Raw genomic sequence first — 23,415 nt, 5'->3', positions numbered from 1 at the left:
TGGGCTGCATCATAAGGAATGTGGCCAGCAGGTCAAAAGATGTGATTCACCCTCACTGGTCCTCTTGTGCCTGTGTGTCCACTGCAGCTTTCACCTGGCAAACAGAACCTGTGAAACAACTACCTCAAAAACAACCCACCAAAACAAGGCTTGCTTTTTAGTCAGCTCAGTTCCCCATTTCCACTTGCCACAATTGCCTCTGCTTACCAGTTGTGAAGAGGCAGGAGAGAAAAAGGGAAGAATGTTCCCGTACCTACAGAGGTGAATACAGTCTCCATATCTACTTTGTTAGCCTACCTAAGGAAGCTCTTCTACTTTTAGTCTGCTTTAATAGAGACTGCCCAGGGACTATCTCATCCAGTTCTGGAAGAGAGAATTTAAATCCCTTTCTCTGAAAAGTGGATCAGAATTTACATGCATTGATAAACATATTATCACACAATAGCATTACATACATTGTCATTCTTGCCCTCAAATCACACTACTTTGGTGACTTAGCCTTGATCACATGGTCTCATTTCTCTTCCAGACATCTCCTTGTGTCAATTCCCAAGTTTATACTGTTATTATTCATTCCTATTGCACAACTTCATAAGGCACCCCATTTTTATCAATCCAGTATTCCTTATTGTCCAGCTCTTGCACAACTTTCCAATTTTCCCTTTAAATACTGATTCCTCACATTTGCTTATCATAGTTCAATTTTACGGTGTAAACAATACCAGCTCCACTTTCAATCTTGAGAAACACTTCTTGCAAGTACCTTTCAAACCAACAGTTCCTCTTCTGACTCAAATCTGTTTCTGCTTCCTCTCTTTCATACTACTCTTTACCCAAGTACCAGCTCTTGCACTAATTCTCCTATATCTCTGCCTTAAGAATAAGCGTGATCCATTATCAAGTTCCCAGCAGATTAGAGCTACTCCATTTCTTTCACAGAGAATGGCATTCAATCACTTATTCTTACAAAATATGCAGGTCAGTCAGGTATGATCTATCTTTAGTAAATGCACATAGGACCCAGTCTACTTAGTTTCATGTTGTTAATTAATTCTTTCTTTCAAAAATTCTCTAGAGTCTTGCATACTACTGATGTCAAATTCATTAGGCTATAGCTGTGCCACTCCTAGCCTCCAGCTCTTTTAGAAAACGTTCTCCATAGTTCAGTAAAAAATCTGCTAAATCAGAGGTAGGATACATTTAAAAATTAGATTTCTGTTTAGCTTTCCCTTAGGAAGCCTGGCTGGTTGTGGTTCTAACTGACTGTTATTCTATTCCTGCAATTATTCTCCCTGTGACTCAGCTATCCTATCCCCTTCCTAAACTGCCTTCCTCTCCAGCTTCTCCAGGTCATTTCTTGAGATAAGGAAATTTCAGTTCAGAGGTTTTCTGACCTAATTTTTGACATCTCAAAATGTACTTCTATAAATATTTTACTGGCGACAAAATAAAATTCACTGCTACTAATTTATAGTTTGGGGGTTTCTTTGGGTTTTTTCTTCTTTTGTTTTCCTTGCATCAACACCACTTAGTGTGCAAGAAAATTAATACACACTCCAGAAGAAACAAAAGCCTAGGTCTTTCCCAAGAGGCCAACAATGAGAGGGCAAAAAAATGCTCTTCTTCCTACAGATACCCAGCTAAGGCTCAACTTGTAACACTGTTTGACAAGAAAGTGACTAATAAATATCACAACCCTGACAACCCAGATGATCTAATTACTTCACATGAACTGATCTTGTTAACATCCATATGCGAACAGCACCCAGACACCCTGAGGAGAAAGGATCCATTTGAAAAAACCATGCATATCTTTCAGAAACTGAGTCATTGCACCTTAGCCTCTGAGGAACTGTGCTTGAATTTTTTGCTGAAGCAATAATTTAATTCTCAGCTACCTTGTATGAAATGTGTTTACAAGGGTCAGATCAACCCTTGTACAATGATAACCATCACGTCCATTATGTCTTGGCAATTTTTACAAATGCCAAGAACTCTTTATGGAAAAAGACTCACTGGAAATCCAACATGATGTCTATCTGCTTTTGTCACAGCAAAGCAACTGCATGGGCATCCCAGCTGGGCAACCGCATCCCCTGCTTTAAGGGTTAAAAAATACTAAAACATTCACAACACAAACCGGCCATGAAATACATGACATAAAATCCTTCTACCTTACAGGCCACATGAAGCAGTCAAGCATTTATGAAAGTGGGGAAGAGACAGGCAAAGAAAACTTAAAGCCAGGGTGGGCTTGTTACCCTGGGGCTGTTTGGTACAAGATATACCTGAGCACTCAATGGTGGGCCGGCAGGGGTACAGGAAGGTAGCTGAAAACACCGTTTGGGGTTTTCTCCTCAGGATTCTCCGACTGCACGCATTAAGCACGCACGACTCGGAACAGATCGGGTGGCACGGTGTGCGGCGCGGCCCCTCACTCCCGGGAGTCACCCCGCCGGCCTTCGCTCCGCCTCGCTCCCGGGGGAGCGCCGAGGCGGGGCGCGAAGGAGGCGGCTCCGTGACCACGAACTGCCCGGGGCGAGCCGAGCCACGGCGCGAACAGGCACCCCCGGCCGGGGGAGGCCGCGGCCAAGCGGGGCCTCGCCGGCTCCCAGCCCGTCCTTCAGGCCCCCTGCCCAGAGCGAAGCCCCGGCCCCGGGACGCGCCCCGCAGCGCCGGCTCCCGCACCGGGCAGGCGCCGAGGCGCGGGGGAGGGCACCGGGGGAGGGCCGGAGGAAGCAAGAGCGGAGCGGAGAGGCGGGAGCCGACGGACCCCCGCGCCCCCTCACCTGGCAACCCTTCTTGTGGTGGAAGCCCACCACCACGATGTGCAGCACCGGGCCCCGCTTCTCCATGGAGCAGCCCGGCGATGGCCGCGCCGGAGGATGCCGCCGTGCCCGGCTGTCGCTCCGCCCCCCGGGGTCCGGCGGGGACGCAGCCCCGGCCGCCTGCGCTTCCGCACCGCCCGGCCCGGGAGGGCGGGCACGGCCCTCGGCGCCGCCCTGCGCCGCCCGCCCCGCGGGGCTCGGCAGAGCCGGGCTGGGAAAGCTTGGGCGAGTGCGGGTCGCGCAGATTGGTGGCAGCCCAGAAAGAGCGCTGGAGTTGTCTCAGTACCGTTTAGTGAGGTTAGTTGCTGAAGGTTAAAACTGAGGGGGAAAATCAAGGTAAGGCTTCTTCCCTCAAGGGGCTAAACCTCCGAGAAAAGGAGGGGGACACCTCATCGTTCTCCACAAGCACCTGGAAGGAGGCCGTGGCCAGGTGGGGGCCGGTCTCTTCTACCGGGCCTGCAGTGAGAGGGCAAGAGGGAATGGCCTTAGGATGAAACGGGAGATCTGGATTACATATTAGAAAAAAAAAAAAAAAAATCAGTATTAGTGTTGTCAGGCATTGAAACAGGCTGCCCAGGGAGATGGTGGAGTCATCATCCCTGGTGTGTTTATAAGACCTCTGGCTCTGGATGATATGAGTTAGGTGTTACAGTGGCAGTGCTGAATGGACACATGGACTGGATGATCCTAAATGTCTCTCTCAACCTTGGTGAAGGTTCTATGATTCTATAAACGTGTCTTAGCATACCCGAGAAAGAAGGCAGTTCAAATACTTGTCCATTTAGTATGAGAGAAAAAAATATTTTAAAAACTGTATCTTGCTGCACTCATACCATGCTCCCTCTTTAACACCTTTGTTGTGATTCAACTCTGTCTGCTTGAATCAACAGCAGTGGTAGAGGCTGTACTCTCTAAAAATTAAGATTCTCTGTGGAAATTGGCGGAAGATAATCTTTTTGAAAGAAATATAAAAGAGTAGTGCTTAAAGAAAATCTCATCACTAACACAGTACCCAGGGGCTCAAATTATAACAATACAGCATGTCATCACATATTGTTTTTCAATTTCACCAGAAGTGTTGTTATAGAAAACATATACTGCAGGGAACACAGGATAAGCTACAAGGAGCAATCCTTCTGGCAAAGGAATGGTTTCTTATTTGTATTAGCCTGTAACTGACAGTATAGTTTACTATAATTTAAAAACAGAAAATTGCATGCAATATTGGCCATTATCTCCTGCAGTAATGAGATATCCCCCAAAAGATTCATGTGAGTGTTTATGGTTCATTCTCATTTCATTCAGGAAAGTGCAGTCTGGCATCACTCTTACTGTTATGGATTATGCATTATAGAGGCGTCTCAGTGATACTAATGGATAATGGTGGTTTATGGCTTCTATGAATAGATTATCAGATGGGGTTTTTTCTGCTTGAAATTCTCTTTCCTGCTAAAGCAATAAAAATGTTGAACTGACAGCATCAGTCTAGTCTAGGAAAATGAACTAGTTGACATAATCTATGTTGTTTTCACAGTTCACACTGTGTGCACTTATGAGAAAGAAAGCAAGTGAGAGCTGCTATGAAACAGCTCTCAGAAAAGTCTCAGAATTTTCCTAAGGGAATTTTCTTTCTCCATGCACAGCTAACAAATAGCAATAAAAACTGAGCCCTGCAGTTCTTCTATTGTTCAGAGACTTCACTTAAGAGCCACCAGCTACAATATCATTACCATAGTAATAGTAACTTGTTAGTCATTCTTCCAGTCATAGCAATAAGGCAGAGTTCTCAGCTTATGTGCAGTGAGACTTCTAGAGATGGATACCTTTCCAGTACAATGTCTGGAAGTAACACCAGAGTTAAGCAGTGTCCATGGCAACTGAAAGCTCCCCTCTGTTTGTTAGGTATAACCAAGCTTCCTAAAGAACAAAGCTCTGAATTTGTGGAGACAACCATGTGAATAAAAAATAAGTGTCCTTTACTTTCTGTTGAAGAAAAGCATAGATGAAATCCTGGCATGGATCTGAGGTTTGTGTCTAATTTCTTCTGGATGGCAAGTTCACTTCATATTGGCAGTATGTTTTCCTTGAAGATCTTATCCAAAATGAATGCAGTAATTCCCCCAGAAAGTTAATATATATTTTTTTTTGCCATCAACAAGACCAGATATAATTTGAATTGTACATTTAATTGCATTAGGGTGCCATGATGTAGGAGGCAGTGTTCCAAACAGGCTTCCTCATGGAAAATAATGTATTTGATCCTGTGGGAATGATGAGACTGATAGGACTCTCAAGCATGCAAGCAAAAGAGGGGAGCTTGGATTGTTAGGGAAGTTTGCAGACACAAATGTAATGTGTCTTCTCCTGCAGCTTTAAAGAGGCTTAGATTTGGATGGCAGAAACATTGCTCTCAAATCCTGACTGTTCTCCCCACATGGACAGTCTCTTGTCTTGACCACTGTTGACATTTTTACTGCCCCAGGGCCCCCACTCACTTTGGTTGGAAGGGCTTGCAGACCTCTAACTTGCTTCTTCAGGTCAGATGAAACATGTTTGAAGAAGATAACTGGTCAAAATTGTTTCCTTAGAAAATATTGATTGTGAATAGTAAAGCAGAGATCTGTCCCAGTGGGTTGTGGAGGGAGCAGAGACAAGCTTGAGACTCCAGGTGCAGCTGTTAATTATTTGTGAAATAGATACTGCTCTTTGGGGCCCCAAATCCAAATGTTCCCCCTCCAAATACTAGCCATGAAAGGTGATAATTTTATTTGTAATTCTGTGCTATTTTCCTCAGAACCCCATTTCTACCCCGGTGTCCTTTGTGGAAGCTCTGGAGGTTGGCAACAAGCACAAAAATCCTTATCACAACCTAATGCACACTGCAGGTGTGACATGGACACTGTTATTGTATTTTCTCCTTTTCAAGATGGACATAGCACTAAGTGCAGGAGACAGCTAAAGCCAGACAACACTGATAGAAACAGACTGAAGGCTTAAACAAAAAGAAATAATGAGCATATGGTACATTCCCACAGTGGTTGTCAAGATAGACAACAAATATCTTTGAAGGTGGGCTAGAGAAAATTAAAACAGACAGATTCCAGAATGATGATCAACCACCACAGTTTGGGTTTGGCTGGCAGCTCAGAAAGTTGCTGGTCCACTCAGTAGGAAGAGTAAATGGTAGTGAAGGCTCAAACTGTCCAGGATACACATGTATCTCATTCTGATCCTTTTCTTACTCCTGGTTATTGCCACAGCCAGAAAAGGAAATAAAATGGTCTTTACTCTGATCCTGTGTGACAGATTTTTGGTGCCTGTTATTACTTTAATCTTCTCCCAGCGTCTAATTTGCCCTTTTCCTGCATCAGCAGAAGCATAGGGTCAAAGATATCAGTGAAAGGGAGGTTCCCCTGTTCAGTGTTTTGTGCTGTTCTCTTGTTACACCTTGGCCATTCACGGGTTGCTCTTTTTGTGGCTGGTACCTTAAAACATGCACTTCAGTTCTTTTGTGCTTCATTTCACTGGTGTCTCTTTGCTAACAAATACACAGAAGCAGCCAAGGTAAACACTTCCAGGTGCAGGGATCTTTGCAGTACAGAGCAGGCAGATGAACCCATATCAGCAGAAGCTGAGGCTGTTGCTGCAGCTCAACCTTCTTGAACATTCAGTAATTTCATTCATGCATAGTCATTCTAAGCTCTGTAGTGAGCAATTGCTGAAGAAGAGGAATGAGATAAACCCATGGTTGAACGTGTTTTGGCCCAACCAAATGCCAACACTGTTTTGTAGATGGCCTATACAAAAGTTGCCAGTCAACATCACTGGTGACCATGTGTGTCAGTAACGCCTTTCTCTGCACAGCTTGCTGAGGAACCTGAAGAAGTAATGCTGCCACGGTGTATACCGTGTAGTAGAGCAGAGGACAGAGAGGTGCAAGCTCACAAGCCAAAGCTCAGCTCCTGCTAGATCTTTCAGGGCAGTTTAAACTACTGTAGAGCTGCTTATGCTCAGGAACAGCCTTTGTGCATATAGCCTGTCTTTCTGTACTCCCTTGATTGCCACATGGATGTTGTTTTCAATTATGACAGACCTGGATGCCCTTCCCTGAGGGCATGCTCCTCCTGTAAACATGTCCTTAGTCTCCTGTCTTGAATGTAGACTCCACCTATGCCTTGTGTTTACTGAAATTGATTTGGAAGGAGTCAGGCTTTGTCAGTCTCAAGAATTGATCTAGATGATTTTCATGGAATATTGTCACTTGTTCCTGATTGCGTCTGAAGTAAATAGAAATTAGGTTGAATTTGCCACCAATACAGCTGCCTACACAAATTAATCCATTAATCCTAAACTGGTCACTGCTGCTTTTAGGGCCATTAGTTAATGAAAATGCACTGCAGGCCATTTCCAGTAAGACAAGTACAATGCTGAGGAATGGAAATTGCAATGGATCCTATTTTTCACTCTCAAACTATGGAAGAATGGCAGTTTTCCCTTGGGGCTACTCTGTTCTGGAAAGTGCCTGGATGGAGCAGCTGCCCAAGTGCAGCAGCCCTCCTGCCTGTGTGTGTTCCAAACAGCCTCTTCCCAGCTTGCTGCTTCCTGGTCTGTTAGTAATTTAGCTGTGCCATTCCAGTGCTCTGCTTTCACCACTTGTCTAGATATGGAAGGTGATACTGGCTTTTGAAGTGTCCACTGGTGTCATGGGAGAAGGCTATTACATCCCTTCTTCCTCTTTGAAATGGGACAGATTCAATGATCAACATTTCCTCTGTTTGTGGCTCACTAATATTGCATCTCTGCTGTGACAGATCTCGTCGCTTTCTGCAGGCCTTGAGGACAATTAATGGACAAAATCCATAATTTCAGTGTTTACTTACTTTTACTCCTTTTACTTACACTGAAATTCCCCATTACTTTTGTCCTCTCCTTAGGTGCAATCAGGGTTCAACACAGCTGGGCCACCTACAACGGGTTAGACTTTTCCCATACACTCAGCTGATGGATACCAGGTTATTTTTCTACATTTTGTAAACTTTTTGGGTGACCAGGTGAAAGACTCTGGTGACAGTTATCCCACCTGGAGTACTGCATCCAACTCTGCACTCTCCAGCACAGGAAAGACACAAACCTGTTGGAGTGAGTTCAGAGGAGGACCTCCAAGATGGGAGGGGGCACCTCTCCTATGAAAGACTGAGAGAACTGGGGTTACTCAGCCTGGAGAAGGCTTTGGGGTGCCCTAATTGTGGTCTTGCAGTACCTGAAGGAACCCTTCAAGTTCTTGTAGTGACAGGACAAGGGAGAACGAGTTCAATCTGAAAGAGAGTAGGTTTGGATTAGTTATTAAGAAAATATTCTTCACTGTGAGGATGATGAGGCACTGGAACAGGTTGACCAGAGAAGTTGTGGATGTCCCAATCCTGGGAGTGTTCAAAGCTGGATGGGGCTTTGAGTAACCTGGTCTAGTGAAAGGTGTCCCTGCCCATGCCAGGGGGTGGAACTAGATGATCTTTAAGGTTCCTGTCACCCCAATCCGTTCTATGGTTCTGAGTTGTCCTGCTGACATACTAATTGTGAAAAACGCCAATCACTTGGTTTTTAAAATGTTAAAAGTTTAATAATAATAAAATGGTTATTAAAATAGTAATACAATTAGATTAGTAAAATTTAGAGTTAGGACAATTACAACACAATAAAAAGCAAAGAATTACGGATGTCTGGATGCTCTCCAACACTAAGTCACAAAAAGCATGCCTTGTGAACAAAGGAATAACCTTAAAAGCGATAGCCTATTGCATATTCATACATCTCATACATGATGCATAAATTCCTTGCAAATTAAGAACTTTTCTGGTTTTTGTCAACTCTTTCCCCTTAATCCTGGTAAATTATCAGGTAAATTCCAGTAAATTAATCCTGGTAATCAGGTAAATCCTGGTAAATTCCATAAAGACGAAAAAAAGGTTGAAGAATATTTGTCTTTTCCGATAAGGACGTTGTAACTCTTTATGGGCCCCAAGTCACTGTCATCTCTGTGTGAAGTTTCTTGATAATATCATCTCTTGCTTGAGCTAGTAAAAAAATCCTACACCACAGTTTCTATTTCAACATTATGTTGTAACCTAAAACTATATTTAACATGCAACTTAAGAGAATGAATACAGCATAACTTTCTAACATTACACATATAATATTCATTGTAACATTTGCGAAAAGCCAATCATAAAATATGCATTTTTCACACTAATGCTTTGCAAAAATCCTTGTTTAGTGAAAAAGCCTTTGGGGAAAAAAAAATCTTAGGTGGTGTAAATAAACGTGGGATATTTCCCATCGCGCCTAACTGCCCTACCTCTTCAGCAGCTCACTGCTACACAGTACAATTTTCCGAATGGCACCTGAGCAGGTAGAAAACACAAAGGTAAAGGTTTTTTAAAAAAAAAAAAAAAAGAGAGAGAAAACATCGGCTTGACCTGGTTCCGCGGCGCACGGGTCACGTGGGCGCGCCGCGGCCAATGGCAGCGCGCCGCGGGCGCTCGCGAGGCTTCGGTCTCCAGGGCAACGCCGGGCCCGCAGCCGTCCGAGCGCCGGCGGAGCGGCCGCCATGGTGAGTAGCGGCCGCCGTGGCGAGTAGCGGCCGCCGTGGCGAGTAGCGGCCGCCCGGCACTCCCGCTTCCTCCCGGCACCCCGGCACGGAGCCGCTCCGCTGCGGCGGCCGGCCCGCAGCAGGGCCCGGGCTGCGGCCTGCCCTCATGCGGGAGCCGACACCTGCCTTCCTGAGCATCCCTGCCGTCCCCGCGGAGACTCCCAGGGCTTGGGGGTATTGCGGGATGCAGTGGCCAGGTGGCTGAGTGTCAGCGTGGCTGAGTCGCAGATCACAAGTGGCCTGTGCTTATGTGTTCATTTACTAGTGTAATTTCCTTTCTCTCTATAATGAATAGAAGCTTTTCAACTAAAAAAACCCTTCAGCAACAGCAAAAACATTAATTTAGCTTTCTATATGATCTCTCATCTGCAATATGTGGGATTTTGTGGGCGACATCAGTCTTGCAGCCACACTATGAGAGCTGATTTTATTTAGCGCTGGTGCTTCTTCCTCGGCTGCATTTAGTTTCCAGAGTATTGATTGTTCATCCAGGTATCCCAGGATAGCATTGTCACTGGAGCTTCCCTAAGGACAAGGTGATCAGAGGAACTGTTTTGGCTGAGTTACAACACTGCTGTCTCTCCCCAACATCAGCCAAGCTAACAAAGTACATTGGAGTCAATGAATGGACCTGCCTTTCCATCAGCTCTCCAGGGACTGTGGTGATAAACTCCCACTCCCCTGTTGTGCTTCCTTGTCATTCATGCTGCCTGCATGAGCTGTGTAGTTCCAATGTGATTGCCCATGCCAGTAATTCTTTGAAATAAAGGCACGCATAAAAGGGCTACTTAGCCAGGTCTAAAATTACTTCCTTCTTAATTTCGCTTCGGTTGTTTCTGGGTGTCCTGGTTTAGGGATGTTGAGAAATAAATTCAGATTATCACTCAAGGTCTTCTTCAAAAACAGCATGGCCAGCAGGTTGAGGTAAATGATTCCCCACTGTTGTTATGAGACCCCATCTGGAGTGTTGCATACAGTTCTGGTGTTTCCAGCACAGTAAGGCCATGGAGGTGTTGGAGCAAGTCCAGAGGAAGGATATGAAGCTGACAAGAGCACTGGAACACTTCCCCTACGAAAATAGACAAGTTGGGGATGTTTAGCCTAGAGAAGAAAAAGTTGTGGAGAGACCTCATAACAACCTTCCAGAGAGGGACTCTTCATCAGGAACTGCAGCTATAGTTCAGGGCACTAATTGAAAGAGAGTAGATTTAGATTAGATAGACAGAAAAAAATGTTTATTATGAGGGTGGTGAGGCAACAGGTTGCCCAGGGAAGTTATGGATGCTCCATCCCTGGCAGTGTTCAAAGCCAGGTTGGATGGAACTCTGAGTAACCTGGTCTAGTGGGAGGTGTGCCTGCCTGTGGCAGGGAGTTGAAACTAGATAGTCTTGAAGGTCCCTTCCAACACAAACATTCTGTGATTCTGTGAGAAGTCTCAGGAGTTCACATAAAAAGTAACAAACATAGCATACTTTCCTCTGGGTTTTTTGTTAGTACATCTATAGAAGATATATCATTCAGCTACATTATGCATGTGTAATGTAATACCAAGATATATTTATCCAAGAGCTTTGTCTCAGTCCTTCTGCTTCTGATCCTCTGTTTACCTCTGTCTCTGATTTTGTATGACTTTTTTTACGTTACTTGAATCCTTGCTTCCAAGTATTGGAACTTTCTCACCCACTTATGAGAGGTGCACAGGGACTCGATATATGAAAATATGTTTGTTTTTCAACATGCTAGTTAGAACCCTGTGAAAGCAATCACAGAAACTAGTCAGAAGGCAAGTATTCACAGTAGTTATGCTCATTTTTCCTTATGTTTGTCTTTGTGCTTGTATCCTCCTCCACAGGCAGAGCTGGGTGTTAATGAGCACCACCAGAACGAAGTGGTCAGCTACATGCGCTTCGCTCGTTTCAAGCGGGGCATGTGTCTCAAAACAGTGGATTCTTGTTTCCAGGACCTCAAGGACAGCAGGTGCTGTGTGGGGTGGTGCTGAGCAAGAATAAAGCAAAATATTCTAGCAGCAGTGGCAGGTTTGAATACTTTATGGGGCAATTTTTCTCCATTTAGGTTTGTATGTTCTTGTATTTTCCAGAAGTTACAAGTCAAATGCTTTTAAACCCAAGTTTGTCAAATTCTTAGGAATTAACAGAGATATTGACAGCATGACATTGCTGCACGTCTTGCTTCTGATATGTAAATTTGATACAAGGCAGTAGCTGAATTAGTATTTGTGACTTTAATGATTTAAAGAGAAAATTCAAATACAGTAACCAATTAGTAATGTTGTGGTAATCTAACAACGACTGCCAGTGGATGTTTTTATAAAACATTGCATTATACGAGTGGTGCCTGTGTAGTGAGATCTCATAAGGCACAATTGTTACCTTTATCATACTTGACTCATCTTGACCTCTCTGCTTAGACTTGTTGAAGAGACCTTCACAGTTGACGAGGTGACAGACATGCTGGATGGACTGCAGAGTGTTGTACACAGCGAAGTGGAGTCAGAGCTCATAAACACAACTTACACCAACGTTCTACTTCTGCGGCAGCTCTTCTCACAGGCTGAGAAATGGTACCTGAAGTTACAGACTGATGTCTCTGACTTGGAAAATCGGTAACAGCTGTTGGACTATACTTGCAACAATAAGAATACTTCAAAGTGTTGACTATTTGCATTCTTTTCCTAAGCACAGAAACCTATTATTTTACTATTATATCAATGATAGGTTAGCTTCAATGTTTCCATCTGTAAAATAGCAAGATACAAAATAAGTTCAAAATTGTGAGCAAGATGTTTTGTTAGTAATATTCTTACTTGAATTAATCATTTAAGAGCAGGTCACTGGACTCAATTAAAAAGCTTTTGTTATCTGGTTAGATTATATTTTAATTAAGGATGCTAAATCTATTGCACTGCATGTATCATGCCATTATGTGACATGATCTGTTGCATTTATATTTCTGTAAGACTTAATTCTGTACTTCTAACAAGAATTTTACATGCAAGAAAAAGCATAGCACCAGCTTGGTAAAATATGTTTCATAGTGTAGCTCTTAGTAAAGAAATGCCTCCTTATATTTTTCTTTGGTAAATAAATGCCTCTTTATTTTTTTTTTCCCAAGAGAATTATTGGACCAGGTTGCTGAGTTTGAAAAGTCAGAATATACATCTTCAAACAAAAAGGTAGAATTTCATTTTAATCAAATCATAATTAAATGTCCTGTGGAATCATGACAGATGTTTAAAATATTTATTATTGACTCTTTCTGCTTAGGAGAAAACCAAAACCCCACTTTTTTTTTTATAAAACAATCTTTGAAACTCTCCAAAAAGTCATTTTGCATTTTGGCACCAAGGCTCCCTCTGAAGTGCCTTGGCTGTTTCCAAAGAATCTGTTCTGCCCTTCTGAGGTGTGCCTCACACACCTCATCCCAAGGTTAGCCACACCAGGAATATGTGGCAGTGTCTGCTTCTGGGTTCCTTCCTCTGGCACCAGGGCTGAGACTGGGACATTCGCTTGTCCCAGCATGGACCCAAGAGCTGAGAAGATTGCACAGTACAGATATCACTCTAGTTTGTCTTGCTTGAATATAGTTGCAAACCTTATTTGGTTTGTAGCATAAAGGTGTATTTATGTATATTATATTGTATATATATATATATATATATGTTAATTTTAGTATCTTAAATGAGAAAATTATTTGGAGCTTTGAAAATACTTTTTACTCTTGCGATCACTCAAATATTATGTTCTTCTTACTCCTTTTTTCTTTTGATTGCTGCAGGATGTCAATCTTCTCTAGAGCCACATTTGCAGTACTTCTTTGTCTCTATGTAGTATTTTTGTTTAACTTAAGCTCAAAGTGAAGTCCATAACTTAGGAGCCAAGAAAAAGAACTTGAAATAAAAGGTTGTTCATTTGCTTTGCAAAGAAAAGCTGAATTGACCATCAGTAGTTATTTTACAGACTAAAGGAGTACTTTTCTTCCCCCTAGAAATATGTATAATTAAATTTTTTCACCTTTATTATTTCTTTAGTCCACTGCAGATCCCATTAAACCAAAACTTGCTCCATTAAATGAAGGTGGATCAGAGCTGCTAAACAAGGTAAGAACTTCACTGTTCAGGCAGTTGTGGTCAATAATAATTCTGCTTATGCAAATAACTGTACAGTAATATTTGTATAATGTGTCTGTCAGTATACAGACATCACAGTAGTATATCCAAGAATGTAAAGTAACATATAGTAAATTAATAAACATTGTAAAGTATCAGAAATTTATTGTGCACTTACGATCTCTAACATGTATTGCAGTATCAACCCTTCTTTTGCAAAGACATTTTGGTCTTTGTACTAATTTATTTTTCCATTTAATGGACTAAAATAGTAAATTAGTTCCATACAGCTAGCTGGTGCTTCATCAAAGAAGCAAATTAAAATATGCAGCTGGCTGAAATTACTAGGTTATTTAACATTTTCTGTATCACTTGAAGTCAGTTATTACATCCATTCTTTTTTGTTTTGTAAGTTAGTTAAATTCCTCCTGAAGAAACAGGCAATTAAAGAATTTGGAATTTACTGATTTTGAAAACATTTGATTTCTGATTTGCTAAACACTTTCTAGTACTTAATATTATCAATAGTTTTTATTAGGTTTTGTACTAATTTTGTTCACCTGCACTTTTCAAAAATGTCACACATCTTACAATACCCTTTTAAGTTTTTGATAATCAAGATAATTAGCAAGGAGTTCTATTTTGTGTTTTCTGTCCTGCATTCCCAATGTTGAGTACAATGTCTGTCTCATATTGTTGTTATTCACTACAATAATTAAAACATTTGAGAATTCAGACTTGTGTTTTGTTTGTAGGTTAATGTAGTTCTCTTTCAAAAATAATTTCAAAATCATAACAGTTTTTTTTTAATATGTACAACTCTTGTCTTTTTTTCCCCCCAAATCATTCAAAATTCATGTGGTGAATTTACTCTGGATGATAAAACATGGGTATTTCCTGTGACACAGAATAGGACATGCAGTAACCTGATATTTGTCTCTTTTGAAAAGGAACTGCAGATACATTCTTACTTGTCTGTTAATTGAAAATATGAATTATGAGCAACAATGAGATTTGTATCCCTGAACATGCAATTTTTAATCACGAATCTTGTTACTAACATGATGCTGATCTCAATAATCTCAATGCAGTAAAGCATGTTTTTAAGTGAAGAGCCCTGTATATTACAGTAGAACTGGAGACTTAATTGCTTTCTTACTGAGGCAAAAAACCACAATGAATTAATGAATTATTGATTACTTATGAAGGCTATTTTTATATGCACCTAGGATCGTTTTTGCTTTCCTAAGTTATGAAGTGTATTTTCTTCCCTGAAATATTTGCAAAATCGAGAATGGCACCAGGGTGTGTTCACAAATATTTTCTTGTTCTTTAACCCAAAGACAGTTGCTCATCTCCAAGAAGAAAATGAAAAATTGAAGACCAGGCTCAGGACCATCGAAACACAGGTAAGTTGCCTATAATCTTGGATGCTAAATGATGGTTACATATTTTAAAATATCTAAATAAGAATCCCATGGTTATCATTCTTATGTTTTCAGTTAAAATACATTTCTGAGGTTTTAAATTTTCAATGTATTGCAGGCTACTGCTGCCCTAGATGAGAAGTCCAAGCTGGAGAAGTCACTGAGGGATTTACAGATGATCCAAGGAGATCAGAAGGTAAATACAATTGTATCCCTCTGCTCCCATTTAACACAGCTGTTGCCAGTACATCATGTTGGCATGTATGGTGTGTTCCTTTTCTAGCAAATTCAAGAGTTTGAGTTAGTGTTGTTCCTGCTGACATTGTCTGTTCCTGCTAGTCTGTCAGTCAGCAGGTAATCCATAACTTTAGTTGATGTTATGATGTATTCAGGAGCTATCAGGAAGTAGTATCACAGAATTCAGGTTTCCAGGGCTGATATTTGTATTAACAGACACAAATCTATGTCTCTTTGTTTCTTCACATTTAAGAGTGATACCTAACCTGGTTTTTAGAGCAACAATAAAACACTAATTCTTTCACACATTAGTCAATTGATGTTGACATGAACAAGCCAGACTTGCTGCTTCTTTGATGTTTTTGTAGTTTTCCCGATATCAGTATACCTAAAAATGCTTGACCATTTCTTTTTATTACTTGAGGTTCTTAATCTGTTTTGTAAATGAGGATTCCAGCATGGTGAGTTGCTGCTGGCAAAAAAATGTAAGAAGCCTCAAGTCACCTTGACACATATGAATCTCTTCAGGTCACCTGAGTATTTTTCTATGTTTCAGCCTTTATTTGTCAATAATTAGTATTTTTCAAAGTTTGTTCATATGTAATTATGTCTTAAATTTAAAACATTTCAGTTCAGGCTTTCAACAAAATTAGAACACTTTAATCCCATTATTTTGAGTAATTTAAAATTAATTTAAAATTAATTTAAAATAATTTAAAATTTACAGATCAGGAAATAAGCTTCAAGATAATAAAGCATTTCTATTTTAATTTTCCTATTTTAATCCTGATTTCTTTTTATTTTGCTTTCTACCTGGTTTATGGTATGTATTTGGTTTTCTTAATATGTTAAATATTTACCTTGTAGCTTTCAAAATCGTATTCAAGAATATTTTTAATAGGAACTTGATTAGTCACTCATAGAAAATGTTTTCTTTCTCTGTTTTGTTAAACTTTAAATTATTAAAGGTTTAAAATATTAAAGGGGTGTATTGAATCCTGGATAATACTGTTTGTAGTGTTAACAGATTGGAAACAAATCTCATCCTGCTTTTCTGGTTAAATATGAATTGGCCTCAGTGTCAGGGCTGCTGTGTATCTTCTGCTTTCATGTCCTAATTTGCCTTCTGTAATCTGTCACTTTCTCCCAGTTGCTCATAAAGCAGTAGATTTCAAATTCTTTGAACAAATAAATGACTGCCAAACCACAATTGGTTCTTAAGGATCAACTCAGCAGATTGATTTTTTTAAAAATTAATAGTTAACAGATGGCTCCATATATAAAGTGGGAGTCAAAGTAACTGGGAACACTCCCAGCAATAACTGGGAGTTGCTGCTCTGTTGGATCAGTTTAATTTAAGGATATAGAATTTTTGCATAATTTACTTATGTCATGGTTAAAAAATAACAATTAAAATGTACAAAATAACAATTAAGATGTACAAATAACAATTAAGATGTACAAAATGGATGTAGTGCTTTTCAACACTGCAGCCTTGGACTCTGTCTCAGAATTCAAAATAAGCTTTTCTTCTGTACAGGTATTACTATCAAATGGTTTCCTGTTCTCTAGTCTTATGTTCCAGATAGAAAAAGGAACATGGATTTCTTAGGTTTTAGATTTTGTTTTTAAGGTGCTTCTGGTTCAGCCTCATTACACTTTTGAGTTTGAAATTGGGCTTTAAAACCTGAGAATGTTTTGTGTTTAGTTTTATTTAAATGAAAACCCATAGAACAGTTACACAACTGTTATCTTTTATGGCTCAGAGGTGACGTTCAGAAACGTTTGAGTTGATTCTTCTCATAAGGAAATGGGAAAGTTGCTTCACAACTTGGAACCTCTTTGTGTAAGACACGTGAGAATGGTGCAATGTTTGTACCTGGCTGAGAGTGTGAGCCTTAACACTTTCAGCCTTTCCTACCCATCCTACACTAACAGCTTTGGAAATGTTTCAAAAACACATTGTAGCATAGACATTCAGATCTTAAATGGTAATTTACTGTTTCTGTATGGTAAATAATTTCTTTTAATATGATTCATCCTCTGGCTCTAACTAATTTATAAAGAAGCGAAGTACAGGAACTTAAAATCTCATCTTGGCTGGGAAGACATTCCAGCCATCTTTAAAAAGCATTTATTAACAAGTTTTTAAGTTATAAATCAGTTCCTGCTCTAACTTCTTTTTTTAGATGAAGCACTTCTCATTTAGGCTCTACAAGAGTAACTTGTACATCATTATTAAAAGTGAAGATGTACCTACTTTGTGTGGAAATTTGCACTTAAAGTTTTAATTATTTCTTCTCTTGAATTTGACATATTTTATGTATTTGTTCTGTTGAAGAATTATGCAAACCAGGACATCACTGAACTGGAGAACAAAGTGGCAGCTTTGAAATCCCAGTTTGAGAAGACTTTGAATGACACTACTGCAAACCAAAAATTCTTGGAAGAAGACTTGGTGACAACAAAACATAATTTACTGAAGGTTCAGGATCAGCTATCCACAGCTGAAAAGGTTAGCATTTTATTGTAATGTAAAGATGCATTCCTTACTCACATTTTAACTGATTAGTAATTTAACAAGCACAAGCTACAGGATGCAGAGTTTACCAGGCCACACTTTTGCCCTTGTATTTTTGGTATTTCAGTGGAAAAGCACTTTAAACATAAAATAGTAAACCCACGACTAACTGCATGGTTATAACTAGATGAATATTTAAAAACTGACTATTTATGTCAATAGAAATTTTATAAATTAAAAGCATATTCCCAGTCTTCTGAAGACTATTAGCTTGATTTTGTTAGCAAATGAATTTGGGGTAACTGTGGCTGCCCCAGTAATCTCATTTGAATCTACTAGCTGACTTTATCTAAATCTGAGTAAATTATGGTAAACTAGTATTGCCAAACTTGAGGAGGAAAAGCAAGTTGTTTTTAAAAAATATTTTTGTATAGTCTTCATAATATGTAAATAATATGTTGATGTCATTATGTAGGAACTGGAGAAGAAATTTCAGCAAACAGCTGCCTATCGCAACATGAAAGAGATTCTCACCAAGAAGAATGAACAGATAAAGGATCTGCGTAGAAGACTTTCCAAGTAAGTAGTGCTGCCCTGTCTGTCCCAAAAAGATCCTTGTTCTGGATCCATGTTCTGCTCCCATTTTGTCTCTAAAACAGTCTATACATTTTTCCCTGAAAAGAACTTCTAATAGGCTATGCCCTGATTTTTGACAAACCAGTCCTTTAAATGGATGTTTGGTCTGGTTAGGGCTGGTGTGTGCAACAGCAGCTGCCATGTGGTGAGTAATGAGAGAATTTAGTATGGAGAGCATACAGGAGATTCATGGCTGTGGTAGATAATGCCTCAGGTGCTTCACACAGAGATACAGATGGGAGATGTTCCAGGTGCTTTGGCAATTGTTTGGGTTTGTGGGTAGATGATTCCTTCATTCTACTATTTGGTAAACTGGCCAGTTTTAAAGGAGAAAATAGTCTAAAAATTAAATGCATTTGTCTGTGGTTTAAATCATACAGTAAATCTTGACAGAAATGTGTCACTCTTGGATGTAATTTATTGCTTTAGTTTCTTTAGAGACAAAATGTCTTCGAGGTATTTTCTAGTCTGTTTTAATTATTTTTTCTATTTATTCTTTTTTAATCCACAGATATGAGTCAGAGGACTGAAATGTCAAAAAGCATCTGATCTATCAGAAGTTGTCGTGGAAAGAAAATGTAGGCTGGTATTATTTTTCAGTAATATTTGTTTTGAATGGCGTATTCTTTGCTTCTAGTGTTTAAAATAACTCTATTAATATTAATTTCACACTGAAACTCTTACCTTACTTCCTTGTAAACCTACAATTTATAGGTATTCGTTTCTGCAGTCATATTTTTAATGGTTAACCATTGACATTCCTTGAGAAATAGCAAACAGGACCTTGTTGAAGAACTGAGGACATTCCCTGCAAAAAAAAAAGTCTATTTTTGTTAAAAAAAGGGAAAAAAAGACCAAAAATTTATGCATTAGAGTTGTTGATGTCTTCAAGGTAGAAACTCCAGTTGTTACTTTTGTGTATTTAATGTAGTTATAAAGTAGCATTATATGTAAAAATTGCGTCAGTGAAAGAGAGTAGGAGGAACAAAAAAGAAACGCTGATTCTGTAATGTTACTTCACACTGGACATGTCATACCTCAGCGAAGTGTGGTCAGTAGCATTTTTCTAGATGATGTTCATTAGATAATGAGATAAATATGCTTTATACCCAGAGTGCTGGACTCTTTGAAGTAAAGTTGTACTTTTTGACTTTAATTGATTTAAAGCAAATTTGAACATCAGAAGACAGATTCTGATTTTGCCAGTATTCTAAATATTGAGATGATAATCTAAATATGCATAGGAAAGGTGGAGGAACATTTTTGGGAGTAAAGTTATTTTAGATGTTTTTAATCTCCTTTCTTAATGTAAACTCACCAGAAAACAGCTTACTTCTCTCGAGTCTTCTACTTGTAATTATCTGCCTTGCATTTGTTTGTCAGTCACCTAATAGTGCATTCTACTTGTTCATCTGTCCCTGTTCATATGTATCTTGTATTTTACTTCAAATAAAATAGTATGTTTTCAAATATTCAATCTTTAAGGAGCTGGGTTTTTTTAATAGAAATGTTTTGTATAGCTATTTTTTTAATATCTATAGGACTGGGTGGCAGATCAGTAAAGAATCTTGTTAGAAATGAGAACATGTAAATTACAGATTCATGTTCAAAGCCACGTCACATCAAACAGCTGTAAAAGAGGGTACCAGTGACAGGGCTGAGGGTGTTTGTGTTACAGAAAGTGGCATTTAACAATGTTTTTCTCAGGAGATGCTTGAACTGAAATGGATCTTTTTTCCTCATTATTTCTTTAACAAGCAAAGCTGTTAAAATTGCTTAACTCAAATCTGCCATACACTTGCAGTCTGAGTTCTTTTTTCTCTAAGTTTAAGTTTTCATGTTTTCTCTAAGTTCTCCTGTCTTTCGCCTCCTACTGGTTAAGTGAAGTTGGTTTGAGATAAAGTCCCATGCCTGTGTCAGGATATTATTGCTGCAGCACAGTAGTGGAGTATTATGGGATGGCATCCTCCTCATGTGGTAATAGTTAAGATAATGAAAGGGTTTTTTTTGCCCCTTGTACAGTCACTAAAATGTTAAGTTCTTAATAGGCGTGTACCAAAGAGCTTTTTGGCCTGTGTTTGCTTAGAACAACATGAGTACTTGTCTGGATGAATGTTGTGGGTTTTGTCTTCATAATAACTCTCACTTTAATGAGCTCAATTACCATTTCTAAAATGGCAGGTAAAGGGTGAAGAAAGCCAGAGATTCTCATGACTCCTGCTGGTCTTCTCATCAGTCTTTGACTCCAGAATATTGACTCTGTGATCAGCCTTCATTATCTGCTTAGAGACCATCTCAGCAAGAATGTACACTGTCAGCTTCAGTATTTGGCTAGGTCTCAGTGATATTAGTTGGCTGTAGACAAGCATTGTTACACACCTTGTTATCTCCTCAAATGAGTAAGGCAAATCTTGTGAAGAACTCTGCCGTGCAAAATTGAAACTCAGACTTTGATTTCCTGCCTTGCAGATTGCCAGTTTAGTGAGCATGCGATCACTGAGATGCTCGCTTTTTGTACTGCAGAATGGCTAATTAAAAGTCTTGTGTGGAGCTGTTGATGAAAAATACATCATCATTGACAGGTGATGTACCTGTCAAAGAAAACCTGGAGCATGATACAGTTGTGATCTTTTTTTCTTGAGATAGGTACAATATTTTGAAGATGGAAATGACATCTGAACCTCTCCTGACAGTGCCTGCTGTTTCTAAAACTTCACTTCTTTCCCTGAGGTGTAAATTCTAATACTCCTTTTAGCAGCCTTTGTTCTTTGTATTGCTCAAATAGACATCATCCATTTCTTCCAGTTCGGTTGTTAATTCCCTAGGTATGCCTGAAGGGAGTGTTTAAAAACAAAATTCCTGTATGACTAGCTGGTCTGTAAAAATCAGATCTCTTTCAGGCTAGTTGGGGTTTGTTTTTTGGTTTTGTTTTGTTTTTTTCTTCCAGGCTGAAGAATATGGGAATGAAATCTAGGCATCTCAGCTTTGCTAGTACTGACTCTGACAGCCAACAAACAACCCTATGCTCCAACAGTGACTTCAGTAGTTGTTAATAAATGAGACAGCAGTCCTGCATGTTGCCATCTTAATGAGACCATATATTAACCAATGATCTTTAACTGTTCACAAAGTACTCATTAACCTGTTTTTCTCTTGTGCCTAATAGCCATTTTAAAAGATGTCCTAAGGTGAATACTAATACCTACATTGACACTTAAGCTGCAAGCGCACCATTTTGTTTGGTATTGAGACTGATATTTTGAACAGCAGAAATTTGGACATTTCCCACATACCTTGCTTTTGGGAAACCCAGTCATCTGCCAGGAGCTTAGATTTCAGTCCAGCCAAAACGTTTGTAAGATTCCTTAGTTTGATTTCCCTCTTCTGGCATTATCAAGGACAGGTCTTGACTTCTGTGTGATGCGAAGTGCTGTGAAACCACAGTGAAATCTTTACTGCTTCAGGAAGCAAATGTGAATCAAGTTGAGCTATCAGGTGGCTGAATGGATCAAGCTTAAAGGTTTGATCTGGTCTAGAAGAATGTGCCTTCTAAACATTTTGAAGTAATTTGAAGGTTTGTATATGAGCAGGTAAGAATTGTTATTGTAATTGTTACCATAATTATTTTTGTAACTGACTTTGAGCAGTCACAATATGCCTAGGGAGTTACCCTGTGATTGGCAATTTTGACAACGTCCCAGGGAAAGTGTTGTCCCAGGATTCTTGCCCTGCTCTGGCTGCCCACAGACTCTCCCTGAGGACATATAAATGTGCCCTCCTTAGCAGGGTCTCCTCTTGGACATATCCTGACACATTAGGCAGCTTCTTTGGAGTCAGCTCTTCTCCAAATAAAGGTGGGCAGGTACATGTCATTCTGTTTCAACAGGAAGTTTTGCTTGTTAATTATTTTAAATTATTTTTAGGAACTTGTAGTGCCTTGGGAGTGTGCAGGGCTGTGTCAGGGCAGCTCATGACTGACAGCTGCTGGTGAATAAGAGAGCTGCCCAGAGACCTCCCCAGACTGCAGGCAAGCTTTAATGAAGAAAGTGGCAACTGTCAGGTGACAAGCAGAAGAACTGATTGAATAATACAGCTATCTTTTAGCGACATGCCAGTTTCTCACTCTCATTTGATACAGGTCAGTTTTGAAGTCTGAGTGAATTAGGTGCAATTCTACGAATCCAAACTTTATGGAGTGAATACCCTAAAAAATGACAGAGTCAGAAGATGGATAGAGCTGTGATGCTAAGGAAAAGCAAGGAAAATATAGAGAGACTTTTGTCAGGCATGCTTTTCTTGGGAGGTTGAGGTAAAGTTAAGCAGTTTTAAGGGTGACTGAGAGTCTGGAAATGACTTCGGGGTACAGACCTTAAAGACATCATTTACGGTTTGGAACTAAGCAGCAAATAGTAGTGATAGACTGGAAGGAATAATTGTAATCCTAGTAACTGCTTAGAAGAGTAACTGTAACCTCCAATTACACATAGAGCAACTGCCCAACAGTTGTCATGTCCTATGAGTTGTCAAAGATCCAGATGGATTCTTTCTTTCTCCTAAGGTAAGGAAACAGGCATCTTAGGGTAGCAACTGTCAACAGTGAATCCCAACAGAAAACCCATATGCGGAAGCTCCTACTCCCATGTCTGCAAATCTGTTTCTCTTGACAGCATCAGTAAATACATGCAGAGGCTGCAGATACTCCATGACTTTGCTTTGATTGTCATCTGACACACCAGCTGTGTTTGCATTTGGAAGTGAGTTCCTCAAGGAATTGAAGACTAAACACCAGAGCAGCTGACACTTTGTCCCCTTCCCTCATGTCTGGCTCATCAAGGAAAGCCCAGAGGGTTTATTTTTAAATCTCAGAGGTATAGTGATGCATGTTAGAGGCGGCATAATAAAGGACCAGGCTACCTGATAGAATTTCTTCCCTTGTTTCCATGACTTTTGCCAATTAAACTATTAAGATTCTCTAACACCCTGAAATCATGGTC

General features: G+C 39.9%; 2 protein-coding genes across 5 annotated transcripts in view; one reads left to right on the top strand and one right to left on the bottom strand.

Moving 5' to 3' along the window:
* The window catches only part of AVL9 (AVL9 cell migration associated), a 37,609-nt gene extending 34,656 nt beyond the window's left edge, over window positions 1-2,953 (bottom strand). The window contains exon 1 of the mRNA XM_021553268.3: window positions 2,790-2,953. Within this exon, the coding sequence (XP_021408943.3) occupies window positions 2,790-2,855 (66 nt within the window). The 5' untranslated portion in view covers window positions 2,856-2,953. The remainder of the gene's footprint in view (window positions 1-2,789) is intronic.
* A 36-nt stretch (window positions 2,954-2,989) lies between these two features.
* Window positions 2,990-19,898, top strand: LZTFL1 (leucine zipper transcription factor like 1). Of its 4 annotated transcripts, none has more exons than XM_085569712.1 (10): window positions 2,990-3,125; window positions 11,327-11,451; window positions 11,903-12,097; window positions 12,607-12,667; window positions 13,523-13,591; window positions 14,944-15,009; window positions 15,146-15,223; window positions 17,606-17,779; window positions 18,261-18,364; window positions 18,933-19,898. In XM_085569712.1, exons 2-10 carry the CDS (start codon window positions 11,375-11,377, stop codon window positions 18,949-18,951), a joined length of 843 nt encoding a protein of 280 aa, XP_085425838.1. In that variant the 5' UTR covers window positions 2,990-3,125; window positions 11,327-11,374; the 3' UTR covers window positions 18,952-19,898. The 4 variants fall into 4 exon arrangements, with proteins under 4 accessions (XP_085425838.1, XP_085425843.1, XP_021408892.1 ...); XM_085569717.1 differs by having other exon boundaries at window positions 2,992-3,125; window positions 17,621-17,779; XM_021553217.3 differs by lacking the exon at window positions 2,990-3,125 and adding an exon at window positions 9,395-9,435 and having other exon boundaries at window positions 17,621-17,779.
* Window positions 19,899-23,415: the final 3,517 nt, after the last annotated feature.

Source organism: Lonchura striata, chromosome 2 (genome assembly GCF_050655825.1).
Source record: "Lonchura striata isolate lonStrDom1 chromosome 2, ASM5065582v1, whole genome shotgun sequence".
Taxonomy (NCBI): Eukaryota; Metazoa; Chordata; class Aves; order Passeriformes; family Estrildidae; genus Lonchura; species Lonchura striata.
Note: the sequence above shows the minus strand (reverse complement) of the source record. Positions and strands in the feature narration are given on the sequence as shown.

Bases quoted from the DNA above. Each gene is read 5' to 3' on its own strand.
- LZTFL1 (XM_021553215.3), top strand. The intron at 12,098-12,606 runs GTAACAGCTGTT...TTTTTTCCCAAG, and splicing joins GTCTCTGACTTGGAAAATCG to AGAATTATTGGACCAGGTTG. The intron at 17,780-18,260 runs GTTAGCATTTTA...GTCATTATGTAG, and splicing joins AGCTATCCACAGCTGAAAAG to GAACTGGAGAAGAAATTTCA.